The 25,625-nt window shown below is 40.2% G+C and overlaps 1 protein-coding gene across 4 annotated transcripts in view; it reads right to left on the bottom strand.

The window, feature by feature from the left end:
• Positions 1 to 25,625, bottom strand: part of RAD51B (RAD51 paralog B) — a 404,105-nt gene that overhangs the window by 151,425 nt on the left and 227,055 nt on the right. For all 4 annotated transcript variants that reach the window (XM_033062473.1, XM_033062472.1, XM_033062475.2 and 1 more), the window contains exon 9: positions 11,601 to 11,719. In XM_033062473.1, coding sequence (XP_032918364.1) covers positions 11,601 to 11,719 — 119 coding nt within the window. The remainder of the gene's footprint in view (positions 1 to 11,600; positions 11,720 to 25,625) is intronic.

The raw sequence follows: 25,625 nt of genomic DNA, 5'->3' as shown, positions 1-25,625 counted from the left end.
AGCTCAAGTGTCCTAAGTCCATAACTTCCACTTCAATACCGCGCAGTATATAAACACCCTGAATTGCAGAAGATATGTGCACAGACAAATTAAATCCAATGGCAGAAAAAATCAGATAGATTCAGTCAGGACTAGGGCAAGAACTTCTGCCAGAGATTCCAGACTCCCTTGTAGGAAATGACTGATAAGAGAGACCATGAACCATCACTGTTACGCAAATGTGAAAGGGCCTTGCAAACCCAAGATAAGCCTAATGAGCTCTTTCCAGTGGAGAACTTCAGTAGTGACTCACACATCACTCTGCAACATAAGTTTATCACTTTCTTTGATGAGACGGGGATTTATTGACAAGTGACCTCATTAGTCATTTCTAAGTTGGTGTTGCTCCAATATGAATACTCAAGGAAGGAGTAATTCATTAATTGAGCTTTACAGTACTTCTTACTAGTATTCAAAAAGTTGAAGCCACCCCATCAATGACATGTCTGGCAGAAACACTGAACTTCAACATGGATTGAGGAATTTATGGCTTTCTGTGAATATGCAGCCAAAGGATAAATCTCTCCCTAATCAAAGTACCTGTGAGAGCTGGAAGCAGGATGGGTCAGGTAGCCATTTATAATGCCTTTTACCTTTTAGTCCCAAGTATCTTCCAGTGTTTCCAGCATGTGGGTAGAATACACTACCACCTCCTGCATACATCCTTTCCATTCCTGATTGAGTAGATATCCAAAAATCTCATGGTATTTTTCCAACAGTTAAAACAATCAGTCCAAGGAAGGTAAAATTGTGAAAATTACATATTTTATTACCTTCTTGATGCATTATGATGGGTAGATATGATAAAGTTGGCCAGGTAGCTCCCATTAAGTCTGCAACATTGGAGATAATCAAAATCCCCAGTGTTTTAACGGGCAGTCCATCTCAGGCAGTGGTATGTGAAAATGGGTCTTATCCCTTAAAGTGGGTCAGTAGTCTGCATTCAGTTCCTAAGCAGTTAAAAAGGTTTTGTTCTTTTTCAGACTGTTTTTACATCACAGTTGAAGGCACAGGAATTGTAGAGATCAAAGATGTAAAAGTCTAGCAGAGAAAATTCCTCAAGATGAATTGATCCTACCCAAGGTAGATATACTGATAAAACTGAAACAAAAACCATCACATTGTTCTCTCTACAGTAGATTTTAAAAATCACTCACTGGCTGCCATTCTCCTGTGTTGTCATTCTAGAACAGTTCAATGACTTCAGATTCATAAAACAAGCAACAATTCAAGTGCAGAGTACAATATCCCAGATATACAAACTACTGACATGATTCTCCCTTAATATGTTTGGAGAATGATAAAAGTTCTAATGCCTGAACATGAGAATCATGTGTGATCCCTACCTTTTCACACCAGATGCCATGCATTTTGCCCACTGAAGTCAGTATGTCAAAGTTTGTCTGGTTTTAAAACTTTACCTGAGGTCTACTTTTTTATCACTGACAGCTCAAACTTGTTACTATGTCTATATATATATATATATATTCTATCTAGCACAGACCTTGGCTGGGAAAAAAGCAGATAGAGAAGAAAGCAGAAAGAAAGCTTGAACAAATATTTCCAGGCCATATACAGTATTCCAGAGATGTCCCTGGTGCCTTTCCACAAGGGTACAAACACTTTTCTATTTCATTTGAAAACACCTGCATGATCTTTTCTAGGATAGCCCACACACTTTTCATGGTTACATTACAGTGTTGAATTAGTCTTTTTGTGATAAACTAAACCACTCTAGTACTAGCTTCACTTTGAACTTTTCTGCTCCTTAAGTAAAACCGAAAAAACCCTCATTTGTAATGCCCAATATTATTTTGCAAATTATTTCTATTAGCAATCTTACATTCCACTATATTTTCATTACTTGAGGTTGTCCAGTTCACTTACAATGATTTTCTGACATTTTTCACTATTAAGAATGTCTTTAAGTATACTATATTCCAAGATAGATTCAGCAGAATTTTTCTGAATAATTAACACTTAAAGTTAAGCTAGGCATTGCTTCCCTCTGTTTTCAAAAAAAAAACTAAAAAAAAAAATAAATTTAAAAACAGGAAAAAGGAGTACCTGGTAGAAGACAGAAGGCAAGGGGATTTGCCACATCATACCAAGGATAAGCAATTTTGGTCATTGCCACTTTAAGAGTGATCACATTTCAGTTATTGATGAAAGAATCTTCCCTAGGTTAATTCCTGTCTGTTTTGAGGGGAAAACTCACACAGAAGTCAAATCAAAATCAGAAAAGTGATTCAGTATAAACAGAATGGGAGTTTGCATTCATTCCATCTGTGCAAAGGAACTTAAGCTTTCAAACAGAGCATTCTTCAGACAATTCAGACCAGAGCCTAAAAGTCCTGTCTGGTTCTTTCTCTCTCCCATTTTTATGCTGTTTTACTTAACTGTAAGTGCAGTGTTTGTAAAGGGTGTTGGATTAATAGCATCACAGACAGAAGTTCTCCTTTGTATTCAGAACAGATTGTGTTACAGTAATCTTATCCCTCCCATCCTGACCTTTAAATGGCTCCCAATAAAGAACAAGAGGTATAGCAAAAATTTCTGAAAATTTCTATCTGATTAAACATGAAGGTGCACAATTATCAATGAGACCAAGGCAAAAGGCCATTTCCTCAGTTACAGAACTGAGAAAATATGTAAAATTAAAACAAGAGCATCTCTGTGACTAAGTAGGTCTCATCAAGGTAACAATTCTATCTTCTGTGATGTGTTTGAAATGGGGGGGAAGGTATTGATAATACTAGAAATGTTGCATTAACCACTACTGGAGATAAGAGGACAGACAAGCATTTTACTAACTTAAAAATTTATATGCTAGCTACTGTTTTTGTTGGGTATTTGCAGTTTAGAAGTTTTGATGTCTGCAAAGAGGAGACACAGAGGAATGCAAGGTGACTTCTAGAGCTGAGGCTTAGAAAAATCACTTCTGGTATCAACAGAAACTGGAAACAAGGAAACAGAGAAAGTTCTGCCATAAAGCTCCAGTCACACTCCCAGTTTCATTAACCTTGACTTATGAATAAAAGTTTTTGGAATGCTGAGGAGAGAGATTCAAGACTGCACTCAGTGATCCTACTGAACATAATTTCAGCAGCTGAGTTAACTACTGAGCAATCTGGAGCAGGAAGCAGGAGTACCTTCACTCCACAGTACCAGGAGATACAAAGACTTGCCAGTGCCTGAAACCAAGGGAATAAAAGTTAAGCAAGATCAAGCTTATTGGCACTCAATGGTAGTGAAGAGATTCCAGCTCTGCTCCCAGCTGCAAAAGATTTACTCAGTCACTTAGTTATGATTCAGTTTCTTGGTTATGAGCACCTGGCAAGGGCATTGCAGAGGTCAGTCTGCAAATGCTTTTGCATTGTAATTTGAAAATATAACATCATAGGAGATGGTTAACTTGTAACTGGTGTAGGTTAATAGCAACCAAGGAGCAACCTCTTCTGAGAGTGGGCTTGTCAGTCAAAGATACCTACCAGAAAGAACCCACCTGTGCCACTAGCCTCAGCAGGAAGACTCGATGTAAATTAACAACTGAATCTGCCTCCCTGCCTCAGAGATGTTCCAGCTTCTCTGTTTAGGATGCTTTAAACTACAGGTGAATGAGTTTGAAGCTTGTACTGCTGCTCCTACATTTTGTCTATCTGACAGTAGAATGATCCTCATTAGGAAAACTTGCAGTAGTTATTAAAGAAATGACAGAGAAGAGTACAAGATGAACTATTTCAAGTTTTTTTCTGGTCTTTTCTATCTGACCTAGAGCCTTTTCATTTCTATTTAGATTGCTAGATAACAAATTGATTAGTGCTTTATAAGCACCTGAATAAGTGAATTCTTGTTCAAGAATGATGGAAACCTTTCTCTCTAAAAGTGTCCTGCTAAGAAGACAGAGCCATAAATCCAGACCCATCTAATGTAGACAGGGCTCCAGGGACAGCTGTACTGTATGACTGCCCCCCAAAAGTTCATTAAGAAGGAGGCTTGCTGCAAAGAGAGACATGAACAAGCACTCAAGTCAGGCAAAAAAACCATCACCTGGTGATGGTTGAGCTCAAAACACTTGTTAAAGAACCGATGCTATTTTTCTGGCATCTTTTCATTTGGCACTTTACTGGATTAAGTCAGTATCATACTATGTTGATAACTACCTGTTTATGCTACAGTTGAGCCTTGTGTTCAATTTCATTCTGTTCTCACGCTATTCAAGATTATATTGATGCTTATGCTTGTATATGATCTATGGATAAGCAAAAGACTTCTGTCATAAGGGTTATCAGTCAACAGAATTTTAATCAGAAAAAACCCCATAAGCTTATTTATGTATTTTTAAGGATGTGGTTTGTAAATATGCATGGAAATTTAAAGTCATAACAACATTGTGTCCTGATTCAAAATATTCAATCAATAGTTGAGGCAAGGCAAAAGTCTCTGAAGTAAACTGTGCATCCTAGGAAAAAAGCATTGCTTTAAGTTGAAGAGCTTGCAGAATTTTAATATGTGCTTCTGCAGTCTTTTCATGACTATTTTTTCAAAAGAAACATAATGGAGAACCATAAAAAAATAATCTCACCTGAAAAAAATCTACTTTCTTGTCAAATTTCCTATTGTTTTTTCCTTGCATGACTCCACACCATCAGTTTTATCCTAAAAAAGTTATAAAAATATCCCTTTGTGTTTTTACAGAATTGACTTTCCATATGATAAGCAAATCATATAAGAAGATGGCTCAGAACAGATACACACTTTACAACACTTCCAATACCCATCTCCAGGTGAAGTTACAGCCAAATATCTGTACATTTTGAAAGAACTGCTTTACTAATATGATTTTAAAAGTAAGGTAAATAATTGCAAATCTCATAAATGTAAAACATCATCCTCACTCCCCTTGGCTCTCTTCCAGCCCTTTCCCCATCCAGCAAGTACCAGAGTTACTTCACCACTGTAATTTTGGAATGCTTATTCAGGGCTTATTCATATGATAGTAAGCAGATGAAACAGCTGGTCTGTAACCAAGGACACAACAAAAGTTATGTCTGGCATTAGACTGAAAAAGATAAGAGGGTTTTGTTCTGTTTTGTTTTATTGAGAATGAGTCACCATATACTCATGCATTTGAAACACTTTACCTGCACACTTTCCAATTTTACCAGGAAAATTCCTGCCCAACAGCTCACTTAGCACAGCTTGAAAGCTTCAGCCCATATCTCAATCCTAAAACCAGTTGTTCTCCAGATACTCAGACCCCTGAGCTGGAAGACATGGATGGGCAGCAGAATGAAGCCCCCATAATCCAAAGGGAAATGCCCAGTGACCTGCTTTGCCACCTAGACACACACAGGTCTGTGGGGCCAGGTGGGATCACCCAAGGTTACTGAGGGAGCCATCAGAAGAGCTCCCTGAGCCACTGCCCATCAGTTACCTGCAGCCCTGGTCACCCAGGGAGGTCCCAGGTGACAGGAACCTGGCAAACGTGGCACTGTCTGCAAGGGCTCAAGGAGGATCTGGAAACTGCATCTGTGGATGTCATCTACGTAGATTTTAGCAGAGCTTTGGACACTGTTTCCCACAGCATTCTCATGGAGAAACTGGCTTCCCATGGTGCAGATGGGTGTACTGGTTGGTAGGTGAAACACTGTCTGGGTGGCCAGGCCCAGAGAGTGCTGGTGAATGGTGCTACGTCCAGTTGGTGACCAGCCAACTGTCTGGACAAGAGGATCAAGCGCACCATCAGTCAATTTACAGGCAACAGCAAGTTGGGCAGGAGTGTTGATCTACTGGAGGGTTGGAATGCTCTGCAGAGGAACCTGGAGGCTGGATCAATGGACCAGTTAAATGGCATTCAATAAGATGACGTGCTGGGTTCTCCAACAGCCCCAGGCAATGCCACAGGCTGGGGGAAGAGTGGCTAAGGAAGCTGGGTGACCACTAGCTGAACATGATCCAGCAGTCCAGGTGGCCAAGAAGGTCAATGGCATCCAGGCCTGTATCAGGAACAGTGTGGCCAGTGAATACAAATCTTGTGTCCTCTTCTGGGCTCCTCCATACAAGAAGGACATTGAGGTGCTGGAGCGTGTCCAGAGAAGGGCAACAAGGCTGGTGAAGTGTCTGGAGCATGTGTCTGATGAGGAGTGTCTGAGGGAGCTAGACTTGTTCAGCCTGGAGAAAAGAAGATTCAGAGCAGACCGCATTGCTCTCTTCAGCTCCCTGAAAGAAGGTTGTAGGTGGGTAGAGGTCAGCCTCTTCTGCCAGGTAACACGTGACAGAGCACACAAGTTGTGCCAAGGGAGGTTTAGATTGGGTATCAGGGAAAATGTCTTCACAGAAAGGGTTGTCAAGCATTGGGACAGGCTGCTCGGGGAAGTGATGGAGTTTCCATCCCTGGAGGTATTTAAAAGACGTGTAGATGTGGCACCTGGGGACATGGTTTAGTGTTGGACTTGGTAGTGCTGGGTTAGTGGATGCACTCAATGATCTTAAAGGTTCCAACCTGTATGATTCTGTGATTCTAAATGCTCTTTCTTGAAAATACCACAGGAAAACACTGACTTGTTGTAAAATAACACTTCTATATGCATTTTTCCTCTGAGAATTTCAAAACATGTTACAGAGATTAACACATAGTATGAATCCCACAAATCCCTTAAAAATTATAAAATAAACCAGGCCCATAGAAGTTCCCATAGCAGATCTGGGCAATGTCTCATTTAATCCAGCACCCCGCCTCCAATGGACAAGAACAAAACATTAAATATAGCAAGGCAATGTATTTAACCCTACCAAAGACAGCTGAGAACACATAAAAATCAGTAACCTTAAAGCCTGCTGATTCCAGTTCAGGAAAGGATAATTATATATACATAGGGGTAACTGAGGAGTCTGATAGCTTCTAGTGCAGCCCCACTGATTTTGGCCCAAACTCAAACACTCTGCATGTTTATGTATGCATTTCAGGAAAATAAATGTAATGGTTAACTACTTGTAAGAGTGCTTAGGGAGAACAAAGTATCAGTAAAGATAATTCCCTTCAAGAAGGTATTTGTGTGAAACAATTAATTTTTCCCATGTTCTCATTCCACTGTGCTGATGTTGAAATTGTACAGTTCAGTCCCACTTCTGTAACTAAAAGACTCCTGCTGTTTGTCCATGCTTGTGGGTTTTGGTGACATAAAGAATTTAAATGCAGACTGGAAATCTCTTTTGGCCCTCCCCCCAGTGGTGTTGCTTCTGTCCTGGAGGAAACAAAAACCAGAACCCTGGCTTCTAGAAGGAAGCAAAAGAGCAAAGTTCATCTGTTTGTTCAGAAAGCTGCTCCTCTCCTAGCAATAAAGCAAACCTAACTGATTTTCAGGCAGGCAGGACATCCCAGAAATTTCATCACTTTGCTGAACTGGCTGCTCTCTTATTAATGTTCACCAGACATAGGAAGGGTGGGGTGGAAAAAGGGATAGTTGGCTGGAAAATATCTACTGGACAAACAAAATAATTTTTTAACTTAATATATAAAAAAATCCCAACTGTGTAGGAAACTGAATGTAGAATTCCTAAGGTTTGTTACATATTAGCTCTGCCAGCTGCTGCCCTGGCATTCCTCAAGGTTTCAGAACAGGAACTATGTCTGTGAGTTTTCCCAAAAACAAATACTGCATGACTAAGAACAAGCATCTAGCAGCCCAGTGGGCTGTCCAGGAGATACCATAGCTCTGAAAACTGCTAGCTTGAATATTCCAAACAATCACATTATAACTCCGTATTTGGAAGGATACCACCTTCCTCCAGTGCTTCTCAAGATGTGCTTTTTCTCTTGATGGGTGGCATTCTGCAGCAAGGATTGGTATGCTGGCTCTACTACTTGGAAGTCAAGTAGAATGAGGGAAAGTCTCTCAGACTGCCACCACTGCTACAGCTTCCCAGGGAAAGAAAGAGAGAAAGTAGATCCAGAAATAGAATGTTCTGGAGAACAAGTGACTGACTAAAGAATGAATTCTACCTTTTGAAAAAACAAATTGTATCTACTGTGGAAGGAAAAGGGAGGCGTATGTGTGGTGGAAGCAAGGTCGGGTGCATGTGAAGAATACGGAAATGCTGTTGGCCATGGTAGGGGGAAAATGTGTGTGGTCAAAGCTCAACCGGAGATTAAGCAGGCCAGAACTGTGGGGGACAATAAAAAGAGTTTTTTTCAAATATATTAATGGCAAAAGATAGAGTAGAAATAACATCATTACAGGATGAGGATTGGCAACCTCGCAAACAGGGATGTGGACAAGGCAGAGGTGTTTAAATGCATTCTTTGCCTTCATCTTCAATATGGAGGATGGGTCACAGGGGCCTCTAGCCCTGAGTTAGACAACCATGACTGCAAGAATGATCAGTTCCCAGCTGACCCTGAAATTGTGTGGGATCTGCTGCTTCAGCTGGATCCCTACAGATCTATGGGGCCCAATGGGACTCATCTGAGGAGCTAGCTGAAGTCACCACAAAGCCTCTCAATGATTTTTAGCAGTCTTGGATCCCACCTGACAGGAAGCTGGCAAACATTATCCTGATTTTCAAAAAGAACAAGAAGGAGGACCTCATAAACTGCAGGCATGTCAGTCTCAATTCAGTGCCTGGTAAAATCATGGAAAAGATTATTCTGGGAAGTACTGAAAAACACCTGTAAGACACACAGTCATTGATCCATGATCATGAAGTAGCACAGAGCCATTGATCTTATGGAGCATGGCTCCATAAGGGGAAAGTCCTGCTTGTTGAACCTGATTTCCTTCTACAACACAGTAACCCACCTAAAAGACCTAGGAAAGCCAGCAGGTGTAACCTTCTTGGACTTCTGCAAAACTTTCAGTATCATTTTGGACAAATTGTCCAGGCCACAGATGGATAAACACATCATGCGCTGGGTGGTCCACAAGTCAGGTACACAGAGTTGTAGTGAATGGAGTGACATCAGAGCGGGGACCTGTCACAAGTGGGGGTTCTGCAGGGCTCCATCCTCACCCCTGTGCTCTTCAACATCTCCATCACTGACTGGGACACAGGATTCAAAGGGATACTAAGTAAGTTTGCCGATGGCACTAAACTGAGAGGTGTTACTGACTCCTTCAAAGGCAGGGAGATCCTGCAGAGAGAGACTGTGACAAATTAGAGAGATGAAGCGTCTATGATTCTATGTAAACACAGCTTATTGCTTATACAGTATTGATTCTGTAAGGTTAAAAATGTGGAAAAGCAGGAAAAACTTGGTTTTGAAACTACTTTTCACCCAAATCTCTGGACCGACTGTGTGCTTTCAGTAAGTTCCTAGGGCAAAATTTCACTTTAAAACCAAGACTACAGATAATCACAGGTTTTTGGTTGTTTTTTATTTTTGCTTGGTTGGTTTTGTTTGGTTTCTTAAAACACAGTATGAGAATTTGTAAATGTGATTACTGACTTTGTAATTTTAAATCTTCATGTTAAGCTTCCTTTGAAAGTGCTGGCTTTCAAAGCACTGATATCTAATACCTCCTGGCAGAACCACTTTACGATGACTGAAATGGCATCTCAGGAACTGAGGCACCTTTATTCACAGTTCACTTCTGAAAGTGGGTATAAAGCAATTATAAAGGAGCATATGTGTGTAAAATGATAGTAACTTAATCAATACTGTGCTGTGACAGGTAGGGTAACTCTAGATGCCTTCCTCTAACTGGAAACTGCATGTCTAGCTGAAAGATTTCTATGAGTTTAAGAAATGAGAATTTATCTGAAAAAAGGACACAGATACCAGCAACACGAAAATATCTACAGGACATCATGGACACACCCCACTTCAGTCATGGACTTCACAGGCACATCCACACTTCTGTTTCAAATTACTTCGGTTTTAATGATATATACTAACATTTACTTTAAGGTTGTTTTTCTTCAGCTTTAGTTCCTTTGCTTAATTAAAACAGAATGAACACATAGCTTCACTTGTAAGCAAGGTGGTGCACCTGATAAATCCAGTCAGGAAGAGGGGAAAACTCTACTAAGCAGACCATAATTTCAAAGGTTTGAACACAACTTTTCATACATTTGCAATCTATTCCTTCTCAAACAAAATCAAGAAAAACTACACGTAATATCTGAATGTTCTTTAGAAAAGCTGTCTCCCTTTTTCCACTACCAGAGGAATGTTCTTAATCTGTTTTAGCTGACTTTGTGCATCATGAAGTAGCACAGAGCCCAGTTTCTGCCCTTTACCCTCTGCCAACTCCACCTCTCATGTAACTCTGAAGGGATCCAGAAAATTTATGAACAGCTTTGTATTTTACAGAACTTAGTATTTTTGTAGGAAAGGAGAACTCATTACAGACCAGAATAAGAACAGCAGTTAAAGTATATTTCGATGCATAGCCTCTAGAAGTGAGTACAGAAGATGCCTTTTCTACCTGCACTTGACACACTTAACCTCCTACCTCAAAGTCCAGAGGACTACTGATGCTTTGAAGTGCCCACTACTTGAAGAAACAGGAGTGCTATCATTATAATTTTATTTCTAATAAATAATTTTCTAATTAAACTCTCCTCTGACTCTAAAGCTTGTAATCTAAAAGCAAGAAACTTTGTGTTATGACAGTAAACCCAGGAGCACCAATTTGAATGCACATGGGTAGTAATGGTGTAGGAGCAAGATGGTACAAATATCACACAGCAATTTTTCTGACAGCTCTCTACTTTAACTGGCAGAAAATCAATAACATTAAGACTGAGGGTCACAGCCTTTGGAAGGAGTTACATCAATGCAAAAACAGAACAGACAAAGCCAAAAGAGATTATAACCACAGATATCCCAAGGGATAGATGAAATCATGCATTATGATGTTTTTAAAAACAAAAAAAAGAGTCATTCCCTCATACCCCAAATGTCTTGTCTCCCAGTTTTTCAGAGTTTTGTAAATTAAGAGGTGAAGATTGCAGTAAAAGATGCTACTGTGTTTCACTTAAAAGCATAAAGTCTCTCAGTGAAAAGGTAACTATTTTCCTACTTGCAGGTAGAGTTCTGGGAAATTGGTACCATACTTACTGCTCAATATTAACATTGCTGTTGCAGGCAGCAAGCTTCTACTCACAAACAGCAGTCACAGAAAACAGAGTGCTCCCTGTACTAAAAGTCACAGCTGAAACTGGGCACAAAGAGTGGACAACATGACAGTAAAACAATCATGGCATGAAAAGACTACGTTTCTATTCCTGTCCTAAAATACCGGTGCAGGAAAGCACTTCAAGGATTACCTTTCATCTCCACAATGTAGAATGCACTAAAGGCTCAAGAAACTTGTACATCCGTACCAGCTGTGACTCAGAAAGGCCCATCCTAATGCAAGGAGGTACTGGAGTGCTGGGAATCCCTTTAAAACAAAGGACACTGACTGACCCCCACTCCAAATAAGTAACCGAGTTCTCAAGTGCCAAGTTCTCAACACATTTAGTATAACCAGAGAGGCTGAAGGTCACAGCCCATCTGACCAAGCACTGCTGGTGTAGCTTTATTTAAATTCTCTTTGCTGTTAAGTTCTCACCTGTCTTGTTGGCAAGTCATGGTACTGCAGTATGAGCCTGGTGTTGACGCTGTGACTCCATGTGTTGCCAAGGGCTGCTGTCACACAACCAGAATCCCTCTTCCCACTCACAGAAGATCCTGAAGATAAATATGACAGAAATTGCATCAGGACTATGACACAGAAAAGGGTTCAGCATTGAAACTTTGCCAGTCATCTCAGATTATTCCCTAAACGAGGTAATTACAAATAGCACTTAAGAGATGGCACTGCTGCATTAATTTCCTACCTTCCTGATTTATTTATACAACTGGAGTGTGTTCTCCAACTCACCCTCTGACATCAACAAAAAGTGCTGAGAAGTAAGGAGATGTTGCAAAGTACAGGACAGTACAGTAATTTCACGATTAAAAGCCACACCTGATTATAAGCCGCACTTCCGGGTTTGGACCAAAATTTTAGTCAAAATGGTGCGGCTTATAATCATGAAATTACTGTATTACCTATCTTGAAAAGATCAGTATATTTTCTAAATATCTAGGGGTGCACCATACCTGTGGGACACTTGCCTATCCCTCTTTTGCTACTTTATCCCCATGCAAATCAGCTTTCTCTGGCCACAGAGGAGAGGGAAGCAGGCCAGCTGTGTCACAGTGTATAATGACATAACAGAAAGGGAATCTAAAGGAGCAGAATGTGCTACCACAATACTTTGACCTAAAAATCAGAATACTGATTTATGCCATCATATATCCACACTTTTTCTAAGATTTGCAAAGAAGAGAGTCCCTTAGCTGTAATTACCATTCTGCTGTCTCTGAAATAATTTGAAATAATTTGAATTTATATAACCCTGAAGGAAAATGGACTTTGCTGGAATCAGCAATGGCAAAATAAAGAAGTGTTTCCAATAATGCCACATGATGCATTGATTAACTGCCATTGCACCTGAGCAATGAGACCCACACATGCACACATACAAATATACAGGCAGGTAGCTGCCTGAGACCTTCATCTTTACTCATCCTAAGTTCTGTGTAAGGTGAACAGATTGATGGGTGACTTGTTTGTGCTTCAAATGACATTTCAAGAACAAAGCAAGACAGACTAACTCCCGAAATTCAGAAACAAAATCCCGGGTATTATGTGGGCATAAATGACCATGTTCAATTTGATTGAACTGCTTGAGGTAGACAGCCCATACTGTTAAAAAGCCATGAGTGAATCAGACACATATTTGAAGTCAGTAACTTCCTGTCATCTATCAGGCAACAAACAAAATGGCTTTCCCAGGACAGTTGTGAAATCCTTGTCAAATAAGTAAATGAAAGTTAGACCAGACGCTGCAATAAAGTTGTCTTACATTTCTGTCACAATTATCTGTAATGCAACAGGTAATGTTGAAATCTAAATTATAAGTACTAGCAAAACTGTGCTTAGGTGATGAAGTCATCTTGTAGCCCAGCAGAGCTTCTGGAAGATTCAGGTTCAAAAGACTTCATTACTTGAACATCTGCAAGGAAGTGAGCTTTATTGCTTCTCCCCCACTTAACTATTCAGAGCAAAAGTATAGTTTCTTGATTCACTAAAGCTTTTATTTTAGAAAAATACACTGTAAAGAATAAGACCAAAAGTACTGGCATGTAATGATAATAATTGTTTATATTACTGCTGGTAGTTGCAAGCAATGAGAAGGACACTATTAGACTGCTTTAGGGGAAGGAGAGCTCCAGGCAGGAGAGAAGTGCCTGGAATGATTCAGTGCACTACAGGATTCAGCTGAAGGTCTCAAACCTTCCCCAAGAAAGAAAATGTAATAATTAATAATTAATAAATAATAAATAATTAATAATAACATTAATACCCGCTGGATTTGGATTAGGTCTTTAAAAGTTTAAGGTCTACAAAAGGAAGGAGTGAAGCACCAGGTTCAAGTTGTCAATACTCTGACAAGAGTCTGGACTCTGTGCTTGTCTGAATTACTTCCCACATCACAGGAGCTCACTGGGGCTTGCACAATACCTGCTTCTCCAGAACACCTGTTCTAGTCTGAACAGTTGTGCCATCCAGCAAGGATGGCTGCTTTATTGTACTTAAAAAAAAAAAAGCAGCCGACTTCCACCTGAATAACTCCCCAGAGAAGCATTTAACTGGAACCTTCAGATTAGGAATGCTATTCTGTTAATTAGTCTAGCCCATCTCTGTTGGGAAGGTGGATGTGCTAACAAGAATAATTTATCTTCGTCTATGTTTTGGATTGAATTTTCCAGCTGAAGGAGTGAACATGCTCAAGTATTAAAACAGGATGCTGGGAGGTCTGTGTTCCATTCCCTTAAAATGACTCAAAGCAAGTTAATTAATTAAGTTCATTAAGTTCTACAAATTTCTGGGTTTGTGTTAACACCACGAAAGTAAAACGCTATTACTGTACAAACAGGATAATGGAGAATATAAGACACTGAAGCAGCTTTAAAGTTTTGCAAACCTTTCATGTGGAATAAGCTGCAGTAAACACAGTCCTTCTTTCCCTACCTTGTTAGAAATGTGTAAGGATCACAAAATGCAAGTGAAGACACCAAATGTGAGTTCTGGTGGGTGTGGAGCTGTTCCCCTGACAGCTGATGTAACTGTACCCCCGATTAGAGCTAGGAGCCACCACCAAGAAGCAATTCACACACCCCTGTTTGTGCACCCCTCACTAGAAAGGATCCAGATGTTCCAGAAGGAGCTAGTCTTGGTGTAAAACAGCCACACAATTCAGACTCAAACTTCCCTCAAATCATGTATCTGCTATTAGGTAACAGAAGGAGCAACATCTTGCTGTTGCAATCCTGAGCCAGGCGCTTAAATGGTTAAATGTCTGGAACCTGCTGCTATTACACTGTGGAGATATCACTCCACAACACTTCCTAATCCTGCATTCCTTCAGGCCTAAAACCTGTCCCAAAATTAAGAGAAATGCAATATGTGTAAGGTTTGTGACAGAACAAGCTAATAGCTGTAATTTATTTTATTTTCTCATACAGGAGAAAGCACACTGTACCATACTGTGTCAGCCCCTGTCTGAAGAGGGCAAAGCCTCTTCTGTGAAGTTATTAAAATTTATGACTTTGGTGCAAAGTAGTTAGTAAAACTGGACCAAATTTACAGCAAAGACTTTTTGCAAGGTGGAAGGGAATGCCTCACTGGAAAGGTTTCCATTTTATAAGGGATCCTCCTGAGAACTGATGCATTAGGCAGATAGAGAGGTAAAACAAGTGAAGGAAACAGGAGGAAGCAGTGCCAACTTTGCAAAGAAGTTCAAGGGCAGTGTCAACATATGCTACATTCCTTCTTCTTGTTCTAAACACAAAAAGATAGTAAATGTCTCAGAGGAAGGAAAGAGGATATGTTAAGAAAACAGATTTATGTTGAAACATGGCCTTAAAAAAACCTTGGACTTATCTTTTCTGTTATTTCAACCACTACTTAGACATTAATGAACTGGACAAAGGAAGTGGATAAATAACACTGTTCAGAGAGAGCGCTTTTTTTCCAGCATGCATTGCCTTGTGCTTCCAAATCCTGATATTTTCATACTTAAAGATGGGAGTATCACACCAACATCAGCCCAAGAAGAAAACAGACATATAAGACTTTGGTCTCTGCTCAGAGGTCCCCAAACTCTCCAACCTGAACGGCTGCAGAGTGGTATGGAGTGCATACCCATGCTGTGGGGTGGATGCTTCCACAGCACTTGCAATATGCAGTCACCTGATGGGCAGCAGTTCCAGTGTCTCCAATGCCCTTAAAGCCAGTTCTTACTCAGCAGTCACTACTGGCTTCATGGTTTCTGTTCAGGTGATACAGGGAGTGCAGAGATTGGGGAAAGTAAGAAAACAGAGCTGACATACAGATCAGAGAAAGGTGACATCTCAGTGTATGTATGCAGTAAGGGAGTGGGTGTCCAGAAGCACAGAGATGGGACACTGGAATGGGGAGATGAAGGTGAATATTAGAAAGCTGGAAGATGTCTGAACGACTCCCTGTTTTCTGTATCAGGTCCACCTCTAGTAAAATGGGTGATTTCAATTCCTGTAAACACTCTCTCCTTCCCTCACACAAAAAAAACTCAGCATGAAACTAATCTTCAAAGCAGACAGGCCAAGGACTGTATGAGATGCCTGTTCCACTATCTCTTGTGAAACTGAACTTTTCAGAGCACTGGCAGAGACACCAGCAGACACCCTATCTGTTCTGGACTGCAAACACAGAGGAGGAACTGGCTGCTTCACTCTCACTGAACAGCTGTCACAAGTGAAAATAAAGCTGCTTGTGGTCTGAGTCAAATGCAAAGTAAATGCCTCTCCACAACCAGGGGAAAAACAAAGAATAAAGGCTGACTTCAGCTGAGTCCCAGAGTGCTGGTCCCAAGCAGAAGAGGCTTGCTTGCACTGGGCTCCAATGCCCAGGAAGGAGCTGTCAGTAGAACTCGGCCACAACACTTGGCACTACTTATACATGAGAACTAGATTAAGTTTGTTTCTCCCTATCAATGCAATCAAAACAAACTTTCTATAAGTAACTTCCCTGTCACTGAGGAAATGACACATACAGGCAGGACAGAGAAAGTGGTTTTATTTCACCTTCCATTTTTCACTGGAGGGAACAGCAGAATTAAAGCTATTCAGCTCAATTCTGCTTCTGGAATTAATTCTATTATGTCCAACCGAGCATTGCAAGTACAGAGCCAGTCTCCAAGACATTCTTGTCCTCTGTGTATAAGGTGGTACATTTTAGAGACTAAATCCTCATGTAAACAAGTCCCATTGTTGCAAGTATGTTGGAAGGTGATTTAATTATAAGGATGCTTCAGTTCCATTAGTTTCTTATCCTATGAAAGTTTTGATAACTAGACCAGTATCGTGAATCAAACGAAACAAACTTCTTAAAACAGTTGGGTTTTTTTAAATGCAAGAAGTCCTTGCCAGCAGCAACTACGCTCGTGATTAAAAAACCCAACATCTTCCTTATTGATATAACTGCACAGAGTAATTAGTTCCACCTTGTCCATATTCTCACATATTGATTTTTTTCTTCCTAGATGGACATATCATTGCCTTTGGGCAGATTCATCCCCAACATTGGGCCCTTTGCTATCTCTTTTAATTGGTAATTTGAAAATATTTTCTCATCAAATGTTAAAAATGGATTGGTGAAATAAATGACAGTGAAATAACAAAACAGTGAAGCAACAAGTTCCCAGACCGTCTAAATCTTAACAAACCATCTTGATAAAAGCCTGGCATATCAAAAAGAAGGAAAAAAATATTCTGAAAGTACAAAGAAAATATTTATAAAGAATTAAACTACTCAGCTCAACAAAAACAGCACACCATGCAATAAGAATGAAAGTTCTTTGCCTCTCACTCAGGCTGTGCAGTTTTCCGGTTCACTGGCAGAGCTCAAAGACCACTACTTTTCACCTGCATTGTATTTAGTCTGTATTTTGGTGCAGATCTCTAACAATGAGACCAGAAGAAGAAAAAAAATCCCCTTCAACCCCTAATCTATTTTTCCATCATCACCTACTCAGAAAGTACAAGTACAAAAATATGCAATGGTGGAAAAACCCATCACACAATAAAAAACAACCCACAGGACAAACTCATCTGTGAAGTAACTAACCACAGCGCTCTTCAAACTCCCACTGCTGGCTTCTGCCATTTTCAGCCCTTCTCCACAGCTTTTTCTTAAGTCAAAAGGTGATTCTGATTCTATGACCCTACAGGGGTGACCATCTCCCTATCTGCACTGCCCAGCTACAGTATGTCTCAAAACACGCTATTGACTTCACACAGTCTTTTATTATTTAGGACATATGGCAGGAAAAACAGTTGCTGCTTCAAGAAATCAGGCTTGGCCACAAAACTAGTGAAAAATCCAACTTTTAAAATGCTTATGCTCTCCCTTTTATTGTGAGAGAGGATCTGGCAGTTTTACTTCTAAAAACCTGGTAGTTCTAAATCTTTACAAACTGGTTCCCCCCTGCCCCCCTCCCCGATTATTCCATATTACTTCAATTTTTGATTAAGTAGAAATATTTTATCTGGAAGTTGAAGCTGTTCAGTAACCAATGACATGAAATTTGGTTTTCCTTTTTTTCATAGCATAGTTCCTTAAAATATACTTAGCAAACAAAGCAATTAAGTGTAAACCCCTATTAACCCTCGGTTAAAAAACACCAAAACATGCTATGTGCCCACTTGAGATTACACTAAACAGGCTGTTTGATTCAGTCATCATTATCAAGAGATCAAAACCTGACAGTTGTAGACTCCAGGTGCAAGATTCTGATGGAGTCAGCACTGAAGGTGATAGAAAGGGAACGAGCTCACTTCTCATTTTGGACAACAGAGTTTATTCATTTCATATGCCCAGTGAGTTTTCATACTTTTTTGTTTATTATATTTATGTTTTTATGTGTACATACTCTGGGTAATTTTTACATGGTTAATCTGATATTAGATCAAGATTAAGGTCCTTTTTGCTGTCTTTTTTCCAGTCATTATTTCCATTGCAACAGCTCCTAACGCTCTCATCTTCAAGATGCAAACCACTAGACAAATAGAGAACAGTCAGTTCCTGACCTAAAGATCTTCTTTTTGTGAGAATTGCAGATTACCAGTCTCTTAGCTGCTGCTGATTATTCCCCACTCACTAAGAATCTTCCCTAAGGGATGAGAGAAAATACACCAAAATATGTGACAGGACATAAAAACTGTATATAAAGAAGGACTTTGAGTATTCTCCATGAAACATTAGAAGCTTTTTCAAATAAGTAATGTTAACCATTATTCTACCCCCAAAAAATCTGCAGGGATCTTTAAACAGCTCAAAATTTAGGAAGGGTCCACCAGAGAACTGGAGAGATGCTAGTTTACTTTCAATCCAACACCAGCATGCCTACTGTTACCAGTGTGTTTTAACCCAGAAGATCTCATCCCCTGATTGAACTCATTGCTGAGTTTGTGTCAATTCTATTCTGAATTGAGAAAGAGAAACACACATATGCTAGTACAGAGACTCTAGCCTGATGACCTAAAAAAGGAACTGACATTAAGAAATGAAAAAATCCAGCTGGTCTGATTTCTTGCCAGACAATCTACCAGCCATGACCAAAACAATCTGGTCTCAGGAGATCTGTGGAGGTGGGAAGACAGCTGGTGGTTTACAGCACCTGAAACAGGGCCCAAATTAGGGAATTGGGGAGTTGAGAGCCTTGGAAACAGATATTTCTTTTTACTGGTGAAAATGTTCTGCCTCTGTCACCTGACACCACATCACAAAGTGATGAGTTTTCAGCTCTCTATCATTGCTGCAGCGCTACTGCAAATGACAGAGCAAGTAGTGATTTGGTGGGAGGGATGGTAAAAACAAGTCGAAGAAAGCAGTTAAGTCAATTCCTTTCTGTAATTGAGGATAAATTTTTTACCCCTCAGCTAAACCTCCTTCCCCCAATAGTGGCCTCCTTTTCTAAAATCTAAAATGATACTAATTCACACCACTCTCTCAATATCCAGACTTCTTTCCCACATTGTTCCCCATTAAAACTTAGAGCAGCTTCTTCTTTTGAACCTCTCCTATGCAATCACTTCTTTCTGTCTCTCCAAGACTAGAAAATAAAATCACAAACCACTGAGCTAAGGGAGGAAAAAAACACCCAAACAACCCAGATCTGGAATTTTGCCTGCCTGCACATAGAAAGGATGCATAGGTTAAAAAACAAAGCTTGCCCAGTCATGGCATCTGGCAATGCTAGGGCCCTGTGATCCAGAAAATGCTTTTAATTATCACCTCACCAATCATGCTACAAGTTATTGCCGTAATTTTTTTGCTTAAGTTCCCTCAGGGAATTAAACAGATCATGATATTAATCAGAAGGTATGTAGGAGGGAGGGGGTAGAATGCTAGAATTACATGTATGTAGGTCCCTTAAGGCTTGCATAAAGAAATGAGATTTAGAATCCCACTGTCAGAACAACTGAAGCCTTGCACGCTGCAAGCCTCAGCCCTCTGACCTCCACAGCCACGGCATTATCATATCTGATTTTCCCAGGATGGTTAATCTCAGCTGTTAAACTTTGTCAGTCTCTACTAGTGTTCACCCATCATCTGGATTTGCCACTTCCGAACTTTCCAGACTAGAACTGAATAAGCCTGCTGTCACACTCACCCCTCCAACATAAGAGCCTGAAGTCTGGAAGCCTAAATGGCTGAATCCCAGAAAGGCAGAACAAAAGCTAATACAGCTGTGGGGAGGAGAGTGAGATACAGCTCTGAAACTGCAGTGAGTTTCAGAAGTTTGTTCACAGAAATATGGTCGTGTTAGGATGCTGTGGTCTGAGAGGCAGATTATTCCCACAGTCTACATTTTTTTCTATAAAAAATGTCTCAGTAAAGAAACAGTGTCACAGCAATTTAGCTCCCATACCCAGGAAACTGTCACAGTGCAGGCAAAAGCAGCAGCACTTCAGTCTGCAAATGAACCTTAAATTGAGAGTCACGGTGCGGAAGGATGATGGGGGAAGGAGGGAGAGAGAGTCCAGTTTCTGTTGCACAATGAACTCTCCAGCAAAGTGGCCAATAAAAGCACCAATTAGTACTAACTTACCCAGGGTGTTTCTCACACAGCTGGCTGCCCATCTCCCGAGGAGTGGGCTGATGGTGTGTGCCTACATGGTAGACAGAAAAGGACAGTAGGTGTATGCAAGCTAGTTTTCAATAGCACTAACCTCTTCCTTGGTAAATATATTCTGCTAAGAAGCCACAGGGAGCATTGTGGTGCTGCAGTCGGGTCGCTGCTAGCACCTGAGTTTGCTCACTTAACACTAGTGCTGACAGTCAGCCTACACTGGGGTGCATTTTCTTAATATACTCAGCATAAAATATCAGAATGAATAACGATTTCTGATCACAGCCTAGTGATCACATGCCAGAACATGGCTTTGAACTAGCGAATTAAGTTATAGGTCCTTTTCACTCCTGAGCACACGAGTATTTTAGTAGTGTCTTTTACTTTTAGCAGTATCTTTCCAAATAATTTTCAAATTTAGTGAGTGACAATTTCTTAACAGAGAAGATTGAAAAATGCAGTAATTAAACTCCACAGTGGGGCTGATAATCACAAGGACTAGGTTTAAAAATCAATGTTAAATAGTATGTCAGGTTGAGACTGCAATTCAATCTGAGCAAACTTTGCATGATGACCATCATAATTTCTTTGAAAATTTAATCTTCGGCGTTCTTAACACTGGTCCTATGCATTGCAGTTGCAAGAATTCCCTCTAAATAAAAATAACAATCTTAGAGCTGTAAAGCTTGGATCATGAGCCAGAGTTATCAAAACTGAATTCCAGAAGGAAGCAATCCTCCTTCAGCCTGCAACATGGAAACAGAGGTCAGCCAAACATTTGGGGGCTAGAGATGACTGTTTGCAAATTACAGCTGTTCACATCTGGAGTTCAGATTTGGCCAAATGCTTAATACTATCAATCACAAAAGCTGAACTGGAAGAATGTTTTGGTTGTATGACTAAGAACATACGAGTTAGAAAATATTAAATGTAAAAAAAACGTTATGTGCAGTTTCATCTCTGCCTTTCAAACACATAACAATGGACTCAATTATTTCTTAAAATGAGCATCATCACAGTTGACTGTGGTATTTCTTAACCGGTATTTAACCACAAGTCTGCACTTGCCAATATAGGTTTCCCTGGCTGTATCTATTTCTTAGCACAGAGTGGCTCATGACACAAGATGAAGGATGCAACCTCTTCTTTGAGAAAGTATCTTTTGGGCTGGCCCAGCAAATCCTACATATAGACCTAGCAGATGCATCTGAGTACTGAGAGCACCTTCAAAACACAGCTTGGAGTAGCTTCTAAACACACATTAATTGGGCACTTTCAAGTTTTTTTATTGCACAGCCAACATACCCATGTATAAATGGATATATTGAAAATGTGCTCCCTCTCACTGTAAGATGCATGACAAAACATTTTAGTACATGCAGACACCACAGGGCTCACTGTTCAGAACTGACTCATCTCCAAAGCTGAAAATACATATATATTTATGTACTCAGGCACACACACACAGAGGCAGTATAAAACATGCAGGATGTTAAAATGACTGATGATCGCAGGGGTCTGGCTTCACTCTCTAACTGACACAGACTCTCAGGAGTTTCCCAGCTAGTCAGTCCCTCTCTTCAAGCACAGTTGCCCATCCTGAAGCAGAGGAGGTATATGTTTTTTTTCTTCATCTCATTCTCAAAAAGGAATGACTTATTTTATCTGAATTAAGCAAATAAATTCAATTTTGGACAGCAACCAAGACTGGAAAATTTCATCCTGATAAGCTTTTCTGACTGAAGACAGAGCGTTAGAAGGGAAACAGTTATACAGCCCTAACTATAGGAGGTTCCTTCCGTTCCTGCTATAATGCAAAATATTCCAAGACGTGCCAAATTTTCACAGTAGTCTGCATCAGGCAGTGACAAGACACCAAAGCGCCCTGTGGAGACTAATGCATAAGTCCAAAATGATCTTTTGACTGCAGTGACTCTTCTCTCCTGAGATGTATTACATTTTTTTAAAGTCAGTGAAAAATAAAAAATTGCAAAATACCACTTTTAATCCTTGGACTACAAAATGGTTGAACCCTCCAGAGGCCAGTCAGGGCCAGAAACAATTTTTTTTCCCAGATCTGGGGGGGCAAGGGGAGGGCAAAGGGAAAGGGAGAGAGCAAAGAGTGGTTCGTTTCAAATAGCAACATTGTCCAAAAGGGTGAAAGGGAACAGATGGCCATGGAGAATGCAGCCTCAAAGCCCTAAAGAAAAGGGCTATTTTGACAGATCTCGCTGTTTCCTATTCAAGCATGAACACTCTGGTATGGAGAGTTAAGACGATACAAGGAACAACCTCTGTTCCCAGCAACTGACTATGGGCAACTGGCCTCTGAAGCTCTCTGAGAAAAACAACATGAGACAGACAAACAGATATGGCAGCAAGCCCAGATCCCAGCCACCAGGAAAGGGGGGCGGGAAAAAAACAAAAACAAAAACCAAAAAAAACCCCCCAAACATCAGAAAGGCTAGAAACAGCTGCCTTTTCCTGGCTCCAGCGCAGAGCATTAGAAAGAGCCTGTGCAGCCTTTCTCATCTTCCTTTTCGGTAAAAACTTCTTGAAGGGGTCACCCTCAAGCTGTTGGTCTTTGCCCTGAGGGGAGGTGAAAAAGAGGACAGACCAGAGCTCAAGTCTGGCTCAATGAAACCTGCTTCCTTTAGTCACAAAGACCTCCCTCCAGCAAACTGTGAAGAACTCTAAATATAAAAACGCATAATTAATGCTGGATTTTTGCATGCAAAAAGGCTGAGAAATTTAAAGTTGTGGATCTCACAGTATCTGTAATTTGTTTGCATAGAATACAGCAGAAAGCCATTATATCTGAGGGCAGGGAAAATTGTACCTGCTGTGGGAAACACTGCTGATGTGCTTCCTGACTTTTCTATTAATCTTACCAAGAGAGAGCATCAACAGCTGTTTCATTCACCCGCTCTGGATATGTGCTATCACATAGAGATTTCTGTTTTGAAGGACAGCTTCTCATCCACACCCAAAATTTAAAGAGGAGCCTGAGCCATAAACTGTAACCAGACTTCACTGTTTCCAAAGTCCACAGAACACGGGATGAATCTCAGTTTGGGAATTTCTGATTTCCTGTATAATTTTTACGCTTGAGGCAGAGCTTGAGGCAGTGCCAGTTTCCCGGTTAGAGCTCGCCTATGGGCAGAGGCACCGAGCCCTTCCTTCCCCTTTCATTGCACTGGGGACCAGAGCAATGGCAGTTTCATGCTACAGTCGCAGGGAGGGACAGAGCGGGTATATGGTATAAACATTAACTATCTTCACAATCCTTCCCTGAGGCAGGGAAGTGGCTATCATCTCCATTTTAATATCCTCCTTTCTAAAAATCATTGAAGGAAAAAGATAATAAGGAACTGTGGGTGCTCACATGCCAGAACTCCAAATGAAGAAATGCAAATGCTACATACTGATCCTATCTATGTCTTTGTTCCCTCATCTGTGAAATAGCATTTGTTTACTTTAGTCGATAAGTAGTAAAAGTGTAGAAAAATAGAACCAGGAACAAACTACCTCAACACCCTTAGCAATCCAATTATTATTAAAACCATAGTTTTCTACAATACGTAAATAATTTGTGGAGTTTTGTTGGTTTCACAAAGGATAGCCAATGCAGTCATTACCAGTTGTAATCATTAATTAGTAACTAAATAGATAGGATCTGACTAGTGGAAATAGTCAAACAATAAATAAACTACCTTATTTTAGGCTAAATCAGATAAATTCTGTTTCTTTTCTTCTTAACCATGAGCTTCCTAAGACTGAGTAACTGCTCCAGGCTACACTTCTTAAGGGAAACTGAAATGCGGATTATTGTCTAAGTATTAAGAAGTATTTAACTTGTGGATTCTACTTTCTTCCCCATGTTTCCTTGAGTAAAGTCAACCTAGTACCTTACAGTTTCCATTCTGCTTTACTTTTAATATACGAGTCCTTCTGTTCACTGCAGGAGTAACCAATAATGCTCACAAACCAATTCTGTCTTTCACATTGCAGGACAGGTGGTCCCTTAGTATATTCCCACACATTCCAAATATTTTAAGTGTTCCACATCTGTTGTCTAAGACATTTTTAGTTCCCTGCAAGAACAGTAGGAGATGAAAACAAGAAGTTATATATAACATAGCAACTGACCTTGTATGCCACGTAAGCTCTCTGTCATTTCAACAAGATTTTCAGTTTCAAAAAAGTGCTCAATATTAATTTGTTCTCCTATACAGCTATCTGGGAGAGAAGATAACTTGAGAATTAAGTTATGACAGCTGTAATAGCCCAGATGATAAAACTGAATCTAGAGATGACCTTCTCCCCCCCGAATCTGCTGATCTACAGGAAATTTTAAAAAATTATAGAATTAAGGTGATTCACACATTCTTTCACTACACAAACCCCTCTATCTGCTTTAAAAAATCATCAAAACATCTCCCATGTATGCATAATCAATCTTGGTGGGATCCCAGCAGTACAAACACGATCTCTAAAACCATGCAACAGAAACAAGCACACAGTCTTGTTGCTACTGTTTTGTTTTATTTTTTCAATTCAAAAGAAACCTTCTAGTCCGAGCTACACTGAAATGTTGTAGGGAACCCCTGTGTGACAGACCCCAAGACAATGCCTGATGGCAAAAGATGCCACTGTGTGACCATGTACAAATACTAGAACACAGAGTAGATGTCTTAGAACTTCCCATGGAGCCAGGACTGAAACTTAGGAATTTAACCAAACTTGCCCTAATTAGCTTTGGAAGAGAGGCTGCCTTTCTCCAGCCCTAAACCAACACTGACTGCAAGTTACAGTTTCTCAACAGTGCATAATGGCAACATGATGCTGGTTATGAATGAGGATTTGGACACCTCCACCAAAAACACAACCGGATATTAGTAACTGGAACAGACCCATGAAGAAGAGGATTTTAGTAGAAGCCAGAGATATGAGAACTGTGGGAGTTCCACTTAACTTTTAAATCCTACCTTTTGAAAAACATTTCTGAAGCAGAGATGTTAGCATGCTTAAGTCTGCAAAACAAGAGGTTGCCAATGGCTGAAAGACCACTGAGAAGTTAACGCTGCATTCAAAAGTTGCTGTGTTCATGTAAATAAAAGGTGGTAACAAAGATTTGCAGGAAGTACTATGCCACACCATCCTAGTGTGGAAATAAACAGTCCTATTAAACACATTTAAAAAGTACCATATGCCACGTGAGAAAAAAATATCTTGGTTTTCTACTTTCACCAAGGAATGACTGTTTGGCTGATGACTATGCCTGTAGCACCCTGCAAGGACTGTTTCCTATGTTGTGAGACATTTCTATCCTTTCTATACTACTGTTGTTCTGAACGTCTGAAGATTCACCC

The sequence above is a fragment of the Catharus ustulatus genome, chromosome 6, assembly GCF_009819885.2.
Source record: "Catharus ustulatus isolate bCatUst1 chromosome 6, bCatUst1.pri.v2, whole genome shotgun sequence".
Classification (NCBI taxonomy): domain Eukaryota; kingdom Metazoa; phylum Chordata; class Aves; order Passeriformes; family Turdidae; genus Catharus; species Catharus ustulatus.
Note: the sequence above shows the minus strand (reverse complement) of the source record. Positions and strands in the feature narration are given on the sequence as shown.